The sequence below is a fragment of the Tachypleus tridentatus genome, chromosome 6 (genome assembly GCF_004210375.1).
Source record: "Tachypleus tridentatus isolate NWPU-2018 chromosome 6, ASM421037v1, whole genome shotgun sequence".
Taxonomy (NCBI): domain Eukaryota; kingdom Metazoa; phylum Arthropoda; class Merostomata; order Xiphosura; family Limulidae; genus Tachypleus; species Tachypleus tridentatus.
In genome coordinates this window covers 133,713,556-133,725,770 of record NC_134830.1, presented here as the reverse complement: position 1 = coordinate 133,725,770, position 12,215 = coordinate 133,713,556, and the positions used below count along the sequence as shown (strand labels likewise).

Genomic DNA, 12,215 nt, shown 5'->3' with positions numbered 1-12,215 from the left:
ACTGGGCTGCAGGATGTCCCTGAAAGTCCATATTCTTGACGCTTATCTTGATAAATTTAAGGAGAACATGGGAGCATACTCAGAGGAGCAAGGCGAGTGCTTCCATCAAGATATACTGGACTTTGAACGCCGCTACTGAGGAGCGTATAACGGAAACATGATTGGAGACGCTATTTAAGGGCTGATACGTGAAAATGATTTACATTAAAGTAAAATCTCAAAACACTACTCATTTCTAAACACTTTTTGTTCATTTTTGTATAACTCTAGTATAGATACATGTAAATATTGATTCATATGTTATTCATTCAGTTATTAAACAGGTCTCCCATAATTGCAACGAGATGGTATACAACGGTAACCTTCTTAATACGTGGATGGTGTTCTGCTTAATCCATTACTCGCGTATCTGTGTCATTTTGCTGTAAGTGGTTCCACATACTGTTAACGACACTTTGAGACACATTACAACTTTCTTTATAATCAGCCAACATTCAATGGTCTTATAGTCTCCATCTGTAAAACATCCAGTTACCTTCTTTCTGACTCTGTTATGATTATTGAATATTTTAAAGCAGACTGTGTTCAGAACCCTTCAGTGAGTTTTAGTGGTACAACAGCAAATGTGGATGCTCCCACATTGAATGATCTCTAAATTAACTAAATCTAAAACTAAAACTAAATCAAAATAAAATGAATCAAATGAAATGGCAATTTCATTTAAATACAAATTTATTAGCCTAATATTAATAACCTTTCAAGTTGCTCTGGGGCCTATTAGGCCCCACTTTTCGTAGGAGTATTAAATAATCCTAGTCTTGCTGTAGGAAACCTTTTCATCTACATCAAAAGTACACTTAGAAAAGTTCAATGCATTTTTCAAAGTAAGAAAGAGATCAAACTCTAAACTTTTGACGGTAGTCATTTATTTCATGATAGGAATTGAGTTTAACGGCCTATAGATAGCAGCACATTATGGCACTGTAGTTATTTAGACAAGTCAAACTGATTTTCCTGTAAGTGTAGCATTGCAGGAAACCATTATTTTTTCTTCTATAAAAATCCGCTACCTAATGAATATTTTAATGTCAAATCTGAAACACTCACTCACCAGCATTAATGAAATATCAGGTAAGCAGAATCTTCAATTGATACTTAACAGGAAAGAAGTTACAGTTAATTTCGTATCTTAAAGTCCTAAAATGTAGATTGAATCTCTTATTTTTATTCATATATTTCAAGACATCTGTGTTCTCTGTGTAATTGATTCATCTGTGTTATAAAACCCCACTGAACGATTTTCTGTAATGTTCATACACGTGTGCAACACCAAACACATATATTTGTTCATATGCATTTATATTATTATATACAGATATCCCATCATCACACAAACAAGTAACTATAGAAACTGCAGCAATAGCACAAGCTAGAGAAATGCAGGAGGAATCTAACCCACCATTCAGTAATCTTTCTCTGATCGACTCCATTCTATAAACAGCCCAGTCAAAGAGGTCCACTTCAGATCCCATGGCAATTCATGTCATGCCAGAAGTGACTGAATTCAAACGAGATCATCTCAGAATCCTGAAGTGTCCTGCTAGTGGGTGCCAAGTAGAAAAGCATCATAGACACCGAGTGTGCACTCCCTTGAGCTGGTAGCACTACATACCAAAACCTAAGAGTACCTTTCCAAGCGTCAGATCTTAACTGAGTTCTCCCAAGAACTGAAAAGGTTTAACCACTTCAGCTCAGCAAGGGTTGGCCTACTATCAGTAGAAGAAGTTCTCATGATATCACGTCTATGTAAAAGCATCCACATTTACTGTTGTACCACTAAAACTTACTGTGGGTGCAGGTGCTGGACACAGCCTGTAAGGATAGGAAAAAGAACTGCCAACAACTCCAACAAATGAAATTAAGGAACTCCTTACAAACTGTTAAGGTAATTCCCAATGATTCTTTAAATTCTTCCTGAAGGGCCACCTTTGAGAGTGATATACAGAATCCATTGTGTAATAATGAAAAATCAAACAGAATTGATCGATGAGAAAACAAAGAGAAACTGGGAAAACAAGTTATCTGAAAAGTCGTTAACTTTGAAAAAACAAATAAATAACAAAAATCTACTTCGGAATAATATTTAAAAAAATACGAAATTAAACAAAAGACACGAATGAAGAGAACTCTGAGAGATCCCTACTGGTTTCTTAGCCAAGGAGTTTCTGCAGTGAGACGTAACTCCACTCATAAAAAAAGAATTATTGTCTAAAATTGTTTTGATTTTGACGCTTACATTATCAGGTCCACCTGTCTCTGTCAAGGAAGGTGATCTTTACTGCAGTGTACAGCTATATATTTCTAACCCTCTCAGATGTTTTCAGTGTTGATTATTTAGTCTTTTGAAGGCATCTTGTCAATGTTCTTTGATGTGTGCTCTTTGTGGCGGCAAAGATCATGATGGCTACCAGTGTCAACTGGACCCTCACTGTTACTGCTCTATGTTCCACTACTACAATAGAAATACAGATAACTCTTTCTGTGCCTCCATCAGAGTCTTTCTCGCACCATGTGAAAAGTCTTTTGTCCTCCATGATTACACAAATTGGTAACGTCTACACCTGTCTCTGTCCTCACTGTTGCACCCATTGATTGATCGGGTCCAGCTCCTTTGGCATCAGTATGCAGTACCATTATTTGGTCATTGCCTCAATCTCTCGATTCTCCATCCTCTGACAGATATCTACCCAATCGACCAAGAACAGGTTTCATGATGGTCAACAGGCCTCTTCCTATAAATGGTAAGCGTCGTCGTCGCAAGCAGTTTATCTTAAACTAAATAAAAATGACAACTTTAATACAGTGAAATTATCGATGTTTTCTTTCTAAGTTGGGTGACATTAAGGGCTTGATCGATTCCTATCAGCCCTTGTGTGTCTCTCCTTAGATGGAACATTTCTTTGATCTTCTGAATACAGTCACCTTTCGGCATTTTTACTTACATAGGAATGACAGGTTGTGTGATGGACGAGTTCATGGAAGGATGGTACTGCTGGTTGACCAACACGTACTCACCATATCTGTGCTACTCGATACACCCTTGGAGAGAGTAGCCATCCATATCTCATAGAAAAGCACGATATATAACTGATATATATAAGTGATATATATGTGATATATAACTGATATATATATACATATATATATATACAAGTGACATATAACTGCACTGTTTGTTCTCTCTACTTGTCTCCCAGAGAGACTTATGATCAATCAGACCTTGATTCTTTCGTAGAACAGTTGTTGTCTCCTTTTTATACCTTAGGAGACTTTAATAAGCACAACCTCCTATGGGGTGGTTTTGATATTGATGGGGACAGTCGTTCTGTGGAGTGTATGCTTTCAGATCACAACCTTTTTCTCTTCAGTACTAGTTCTTTTACTTTTTTATGCACCTATTCAATCTTTTACTGCTCTTCATCTATCTATCTTTTCACCTTCACTTTTTCGGTTTTTGGAGAGTTCACAGTAATATTTTTCCCACCATTTTACGAGAAATTGGCTATTTTCGATGTCACTCGTCCTAACTGCCATGATGGAAGTTGAAGCAGGCAGGCTAGCTGGCTCTCCTTCACCACTCTTCCAGAGCGAGAGCCTCCTGTCGTTAGTCTTACATTCATTAACGACTGCATGGAAGCTGTAACTGATTTTATAATTGAAGTAACTATCTCTAAAACATTGATATGTTTTCCACGATACCCTCGTCCATGGTGGTATTTCGCCTACCAACAGTCATAGAAAGCTCAAAAAACAGGCCTCGAATACTTTTAGCAGGTATCTTACTCTTTAGAACTGCACTGCTTTTCAGCAGGCCCGTGTGCATGCTCGACAGGTCAGACTTCATATTCAGAAAGAATCTTGGATTACGTTCACCATCAGTTTCAAAGTCATCTGGGACAAGATTCGAAAGATCAATGGGAAGTACTCTTCCCCTCCCCTTTCTGACTTGTTGTCCAATGACCAGGAAGTTGTTGATGTTCAAAACATCGTTAGAATCTCTTGAGAAGAGTTTTGCTTGTCTGTCAGAAATGACCCGTCTTCTTGGTCATTAAGTCTCAATTTTCTCTTTCCATTTCGGCTGATTGTCTCTATGACTGTGATTGCCGTTTTGCACTAGTTGAACTTCATCCTGTTCTTCATTGGTCTAATAGTACATCAGTCAGACCTAATGATGTTCAATATGACATCTTGCATAATCGCTCTCCTGCCTTTCTTGCCCTTTTTATGGTAGTTTTTAATTGAATCTGGCAAAATAATGTTTTTCAGACTCTTGACACAGGACTATTCTTCTTTTCTCTAAGCCCGAGAAGGATCCCAAGATGTCTTCTGATTATCATTCATGAGGGAAGATGGACCCCTCCCCCACTAATTTCATATCAATAGAATTCTTTCTTTTCAGTATCAGTACTTTTATGTATTTTTATTCCACTTTTAATGTTTTTCTTATATTAAGACAAAATAGAAGCACCATTTCATATCCATTTTTACAAATGAGTTTTTATTTCACCCGTTCAATGGACGGGCACTTCAGCTAGCACATATATAATATATAACAATATTAACACAGGCTTGCTTACCTATCGAATATCAAGCACTCATGCCATAGAACAAATGATTATTTCTCATAAAAAAAATACAAGTCCAACGATCTAGATGATGTTGAAATTTTGGTTTATATTTATAACATTTGTTTTTAAACTCGATTTTGTCATCACACTATTCAAAGAGTGGTTTTTCAAACAGTGTTTTACATGTTATGGTCAGTAACTTCATATTTCAGTCTTAGCCAGATTTATCAAAAACATTGTTTAAGTTAATGAAGTGTATAAATACTCAAGGTTATTCCGACACACACAAAAATATACATATAAATATATATTCTACTACATTATCAGTAAGGAACCATTTCTTTCAGTAAATATGAGACAACGTAATAAACTTCCGTTTAGTCTTCCTTATTGTATAAAGAAGTCTAATCTTCGTGAATGTTGTTTTATCTTTATTTTTTCATAAGTTATTCTCGCGGGATCGAGATTTACGTGCGTAGTTACGAGACTTGCCAACACCTACGTCAACACGTAACATCAACAGCCTCAAGTAAAATAGGCTAAAGTATTTTTAACCAACAGTTATTTAAAACTAACTTTTCCTGGTTTCTCTTTCTTAGAATTCAAATTATTCATTATTTCTATTTCATAAATCAGTATTTCCCAAACTTAGAACAGAACAAAGCGAAGTTTTTGTGTGAGTAATGAATTATTTTTGCTGTTGTCAGTGTTGAAACTATGTAATCATGATTAACTTGCGAGGCTCGGTGAGGAACAAGGATACTTTGTAAAGTTCACAACACCGCCATAAATAGTGAAATCCCAACATAGTTACGTCATTTCTTTATAACTAAAGAGAATTTTCGTTGATAAAAAAGTAGTACAAAGATAAACACGTTTTTACCCGATTCGACGACATTGTTGAAACATATTAACATTTTAAGTAACAGAGATAAAGGAAACAGACGACGTGATACAGAAGTTTATTTACTATACTGAAAAAAGAAATTTTCATAGCCTACCTCGCAGAGAAAAATGGAAAGAGTTCGGTATATATGACTGCAGTTGTAGCAGAATGGATGATATAATACAAAATTTGTATAGGACTCTTCTTGACCTTGAAACTAAGAAATTAGGATTCGATTACAATCAGGCGAAATATCAGTTTTTAACTGGAATATCACAAATAAGAGAAGCATATAGTTACTCTTCTCTCGTTGCTGGGACAACGGATGTGGATTTTAATGATGTAAGGAACCGTATGGCCTACTTTTATATGTATGCTATTGCACACACCAAAATGGCTGAAAAAATATTTTGTGACATAACGCACACATCAGATCCTCTTATATATTGGCTGCAACAACGTAAAAATACGTTGAATATTTGTTCCATCGGTGGAGGTCCTGGAATTGATGTTGCAGGAATATTTTTAGCTTTGAAAAATACGTTGATTCCATGGAACGTCAATGCTACAATCATTGACAGATGTCAAGGGTGGAAAGAAACATTTTTTTCACTAGTAGATCTATTAGGAGAACAACGCATTCATTTTTCACGAACAGTTTTCGTGTGCCAGAATATGTGTGAAACGAAATGGAAAGCAGAGGTGAACGAGGAAATTAAAAGAGCAGATATCATTGTCGTAATGAAATTTATATCTGCCGTTGCTTCAAACAATGAAATATGTGAAAATATCCTAAAGGTATGTATATTTAACGTTTCTGTATCATATAGTACTTTAACAAATGCTTACTTTAATAACACTTTATGTATGTATATGGAAGACAATAATATTTTTTGTACTCAGGCATGTCTTGACAGTATCTATTTTCACACGTAGTCAACATTACAGTAACTAAGACTTAGCAGTCCGGTTTATTCTCTTTCCTGTATATCAATATAGTTTAGAATATTAATTTGTAAGCAGAAAATAGCTTTGTGATTTTATTTTGCTTTTTTTCGAAAACTCTTTCAAAATAAATACGCAATTCCTCAGACTAAAATCTGTGTCGGGAGCATAAATCTGGTGGTTTGGGGTTCGCGCCACTTTGCTATAAAATAAAAGTAACAGTTAAACCTCATTTTTGGTCGACAAGAAAAGTAATAAAAGATGGCGTTTGGAACTGTTGACTAACTGCTTTCACTCTTGTTTATCAGTTACAAATTAGGGAAGAACGTGTGCAGATAATTCTTGTGTGGGCTGCGGCAAAAATTATAAAACAAACAAATAAGTAATTGTTTAGAGGAGAATAGCATACAACTACATCCAAATAAACGGGTGGTTTGAAAATTTGTGAATGGAATTAATTTGTTTTTAAATTGCGCGTAAAGTTACACGAGGGCTATCTGCGCTGACTGTCCCTAATTTAGCAGTGTAAGACTAGAGAAAAGGTAGCTAGTCATAATCACTCACCTCCAACTTTTGGGCTACTCTTTTACCAACGAATAGTGGGATCGATTGTTACATTATAATGTTCCGGTGGTTTAAAGAGCGAACATATTTTGTGTGAGGGGGATTTGAATCCACGACCCTCAAATTGGCAGTCAAGCACTCTAACCAACTGGATATGCCGAGCCTGACGGAGAAGAAAAGAGAGAAATATGTTTAACGAACACAAGTAAATGAGTTAACGTAATTTACTACTTCACGTTACGAAGGGTTTATAGCGAAACGATCAAACTAAGTTGGTATTACTAAAATCCACTGATAAAATTGAATTTGGTAAAGAGTGTTAGACGAAAACAAAGGTTGTAACAAAATGTTGAATTAACTACGGTGTTGGTAGACAAAAATCATTAGTATATCAATAGGGCTGTTTGTTGTGGCACTGCTGGGAATGGAACTCATAACTTTAGCATTGCAAATCTGTAGACATATCACTAACTTACCGGAAGACTCTCTGGCTTTTGTTTTGGAAATAACCCAAGACGAAACTAATAACACTAAAGCATTGTTTTCCCAAACCAAGTTAAAAAACCTAAACAGTTTAGAAATCCCCGATGTTTTGTTTAATTCACTAGTCATAATAGGATAACGTAAAGGTACTAAAACAACCACAGTTATATACGTTGAACAATCGATACGTCACATTATGACAATAAAAAAGTGTAGAATTATTGTGTATTGTTGCATCACAAACGTCAACTTACAGTAAACTATTAAAACGGATCCACGTTGTAAAAGTGTGAATTTTCGTTCTACAAGTATGAATTTTTGTTGTATGCCAAATGCAAACTGTGATAAGCTAGAGAAATAAAACCACCATATAGAAGTGTAAATTATTGTTGAACATCAAAGAAAACAGATGCTCGTCGTGAAAGTGTTAATTACTCTTAAAAGCCAAATATAGACCTATAATAAGCTAGAGAAATGGAATCACTCTGTAGAAGGGTGAATTTTTCTTGCTTGTCCAACAAAAACCTGTGATGAACCATCTTGAACAACTTTTAGCTCTGAAAAAAATTGCATGAACCATCAAATTCACCGTTAATGAAAAAATAAATATTCGATTCCAACCATGCTTATGTGACCGAATTTTCAGGCGCGTTTTAACCCCCCTTCTTTAGCACCATCTTTATATGAAGCTTACGCTGTATGAATAAGGACACCCATCAGCTCCCACGTTCACATGTCAAACTTTGTCCTTTAAACTCCGAAACTGTTGAAGGAATTCATGGACACACAAATAAACATGGAAAGGGAAATAATAAGATATTAATTTACCTGCAGTTAAGCATAAAGTCATCGAATGGCCTACGTGTACTCTACCCACCACTGGTATCGAAACCCGGTGTCTTGTGTTGTAAGTCTGCAGACATGCCGTTGCGCTACTGAGAACTAAGATATTAGGAACTGTCAATAATAGTTTTTTCTATATAACACCTAACTCGTACACCTTCAGATTAACTAGGTGTTATGATTAATATATATATATATACTACAAATTAATTCCATTAGTTTCTTCAAGGAATCACCAGAAACTAAAGTATAATAACACCGTAATTCCTCATAACTGAAAAGTAAATCAACTTACATGTTCATATTTCCTAAATTTAGAGCATATATAAATTAGTTTAAGACAAATTAAAATAGTTTTTAGTTACCTAAAGGTATACAAGATTCAGAAGGTATCAAATTCTTTCAAGTAATTCTAGCATAAATTTGTTGGTATTAAGAATACCTAACTTACAAAGATAAACTGGAATTTCTACGTATTACAGTGTTGCACTTCTCTGTTCTCCAACCAATTTCTAGTATTAACTGCGGTTTCTTTGTATAACTAGAAATGCCAGTGATTCTCTCTCCTCAAAAAAGCGTCATTGGTCAATTCTAGATGTCATTGCTTTGAATAACTTGGCTTTACACAATTTTCTATATCCTAAAAAGCATGAATGACTAATTGACTTAAGACTTTCCGATCTAACATACACTATAACTTGATATGTCTAAATAGCTTCAGAACAGTGGTTTTCAAACTTTATTGCATTGCAAGTCCCTTCTAATATCAAACTTTACCACACATATCCTCTGCCCTGTTTATTACTTGATTGTTAGAATTCGTATATAAAACAGGCAGCATTAGTAAAATTAATATTTTAGAAACCAAGTGGTGAGAGACACTTACGATCCACGGTTTCAGAAATTCTGTTCTAGAAGAAAGCCCCGGTGGCAGAATGGTATGTTTATGGGCTTATAACACAAGAAACCGGGTTTCGATACCCGTGATGGTCAGAGCAAGGCCCGGCATAGCCAGGAGGTTAAGGCACTCGACTCGTAATCCGAGGGTAACGGGTTCGAAACACGTCACAACAAACATGCTCACCCTTTCAGCTGTGGGGGCGTCACAATTTGACAGTCAATCCCACTATTCGTTAGTAAAAGAGTAGCCCAGGAGTTGGAGATGAGGGGTGATGACTAACTGCCTCCCTCTAGTCTGCTAAATTAGGGACGGCTAGCGCAGATAGCCCTCGTGTAGTTTTGTGCAAAATTCAACTAAGTTCGGGAAAGGGCAAAAACTACGAGAAGAAAATTATGAATTACAGAATATTAGAGAATGAAAATAAACCAAATTAAAAAGAACTGGAAGGATGAAAAAACGGACCTGAGATTAGGTTGGAAGATAAGCACAAATTACATAATTAGGTTTGAAGATAAGCACAAATTACATAATTAGGTTTGAAGATAAGAACTACATAATTAGGTTTGAAGATAAGCATAAACTATATATTAGGTTTGAAGATAAGCACAAACTACATAATTAGGTTTGAAGATAAGCACAAACTACATAATTAGGTTTGAAGATAAGCACAAACTACATAATTAGGTTTGAAGATAAGCACAAACTACATAATTAGGTTTGAAGATAAGCATAAACTATATAATTAGGTTTGAAGATAAGCATAAACTACATAATTAGGTTTGAAGATAAGCACAAACTACATAATCGTCCATCTGTGTTCCACTCACAACGTTGGATTGAAACCCAGTTTCTAACACTGTAGGTGTTGAATTAAATTACGTTTGAGAAATGGCAACAGATAAAGCAGTTACAGAACTGGCAACAGATAAAGCAGTTAAAGAACTGGCACAGCAGGATCGCTGCAGAAGTAATTTAGATAATGAAGACAATTGGCTGGTACGTTGAGGCCTTTGTTAATCAAAAGGGTACCTTAAAATTCTGGAGCGGATTTTGGGTATTTTATGGTAGTAATAAGTAAACAAAATGGTATACTCACTGGTAAAGAATAAATTTTTCAAGAACAAGACCTAACGAAGGACTTAAGTTCACTATTGATAAATATAAAAGCATCAGCAAATTTAAATATGAAATTGTGTATTTGTTTTGTCCTTATCACGTTCGTTCATTCAAGTCCTTCCCCTTCAGTGGCACAGCGGTATGTCTGCCGACTTACAATACTAGACTCCAGATTTTGATACTCCTGGTGAACAGATCACAGACAGACATTTTGTGCTTAATTACAAAATGAAATCACTCAAGTTATGCATACAATGTTTAATACCAAGACAGGTAACAAAGTTTTTATTTTATTAAGAAATTGTGTCATGTTTTATTTAAAAAATGTGTCGAGCATTTGATTCAGACATGTGCCCTTGACTATTAAAGTAATCTCTCATACTTCGCGTGAAGTTTAAATTTTATATTCAAGAGGAGCTAAAACTTCACCTTTCTTGTTTGTTATTGTGATTTTTGTTCAAATTTTCACGAAACTTTTAAGTAAAATTGAAAATTGAAATGTTTTGTTTGCGTGTTTGTGTTTTCAGAAAATATTCATATCAATCAAACCAGAGAGTGTTGTGTTGGCAATTGACAATTCAAATGAAAATCTTTTTGAGATCTTACAGAAAACAGCTTCAAGTTGTGGATTACTGAACGTTTGTCGTCCTGTTTTAGGCCAGACATTTCCTAACTTAGTTCAAATAAACTTCAGTGGAATTTTCTGTTTCATTAAAAAAGAACTTGATATTCTTCCCCTGACATCTCCTAAGGTATTTTATTCTGCTTTTCAAAAACAATCCTGTGAACAGGATTCCACTACAAATAACGAAACAGAAAATGAGCATGCCCAGATTGCTTCCAACACGCAAGAATGGCTACCAGTTTGGCAACAAAACAGCAGGATGGCTTCAATCAGTAAGATTGAACACGAAGGTTCTGCCCAACTTCAGCTCGCACCGAGCTGGTACTATCCTAAAACGACTTGCAGTAATACTAAATATGACCAATAAAGCATCCAGCTGACTACTATATTATACTTCGTTGGCAGTGGAGAGGTGAGGGTTACAAAACCATTGCAACAGTTACTGTGATGGTACAGAAAGTAACCAAGAAATATAAAGACAGAGTTCGACCACGATAGCATATAAAGAAATAAAACGCACATTTCAGGAAAACTTCAGACCAGAGATTGATTAATAAATGATAAGATTATTCGCAATACCTTTATATAACAGAAATAAAATAGCTCAAACTTCGTGCACATCATCACTTAATAGAACTTGTAATTATTATTGAATGATCAAGACTCATTCAGTGTTGACTTTTAATTATTGTTTATTTGATCAAAACTCACTGAGTAATGGATGACTTTTATTATTAGGTGCTTGATCAGGACTCACTCAGTGATGGATGACTTTTATTATTAGGTGCTTGATCAGGACTCACTCAGTGATTGCGTTTAATTATTATTTGTTTGATCAAAACGTATTCAGTGATGACTTTAAATTGTTCTTCGTTTGATCAAGACTTATCAGTGATGACTTTTAATTGTTCTTTATTTGATCAAGACTCATTCAGTGATGACTTTTAATTGTTGTTTGCTTGATGCAGGTTAAAATAATATTCACATATTATATAAAGTGTATAATCTGTCGTATATGTAGAAAGTAACAATATGAAAAGATAAGAATTTGTAAAGTTTTTTAACATAACTTGTTTATAAAGTGGAAAATGAAGGTTTGTAATAAATATTAAAACACAGAAATATCAATTTTTGATTATGAACGTTTCAGAATTGCTTCAGATAACATCACCTCATTTAAAAATCAAAAACTGATTCACAATTTTCTAATTACAGAAAACAACG

General features: G+C 35.0%; 1 protein-coding gene and 1 long non-coding RNA gene across 6 annotated transcripts in view; one reads left to right on the top strand and one right to left on the bottom strand.

Annotated features, from left to right (window-relative positions):
* LOC143253715 (uncharacterized) overlaps nt 1-12,215 on the bottom strand; it is a 28,967-nt gene that overhangs the window by 16,407 nt on the left and 345 nt on the right. The window contains exon 1 of one of the 2 annotated variants that reach the window (XR_013029810.1): nt 5,630-5,764. The exons of the other annotated variant lie outside the window; for it this stretch is intronic. This is a non-coding gene — a long non-coding RNA (uncharacterized LOC143253715). Of the gene's footprint in view, nt 1-5,629; nt 5,765-12,215 lie in introns of those variants that run through there. 2 annotated transcript variants of the gene reach the window in all.
* LOC143253712 (uncharacterized) lies at nt 5,683-12,113 on the top strand. 4 transcript variants are annotated; one of them, XR_013029804.1, is made up of 3 exons: nt 5,683-6,312; nt 10,894-11,729; nt 11,776-12,113. XR_013029804.1 is itself a non-coding variant. In XM_076508000.1 (2 exons), exons 1-2 carry the CDS (start codon nt 5,683-5,685, stop codon nt 11,356-11,358), a joined length of 1,014 nt encoding a protein of 337 aa, XP_076364115.1. In that variant the 3' UTR covers nt 11,359-12,113. The 4 variants fall into 4 exon arrangements, 3 of the variants coding, with proteins under 3 accessions (XP_076364115.1, XP_076364114.1, XP_076364113.1); XM_076508000.1 differs by having other exon boundaries at nt 10,975-12,113; XM_076507999.1 differs by having other exon boundaries at nt 10,966-12,113.

Coding starts and splice junctions, on each gene's coding strand:
- LOC143253712 (XM_076507998.1), top strand. CDS start 5,683: ATGGATGATATAATACAAAATTTGTATAGGACTCTTCTTGACCTTGAA. Junction 6,313..10,893: donor TATGTGAAAATATCCTAAAG/GTATGTATATTT, acceptor TTGTGTTTTCAG/AAAATATTCATATCAATCAA.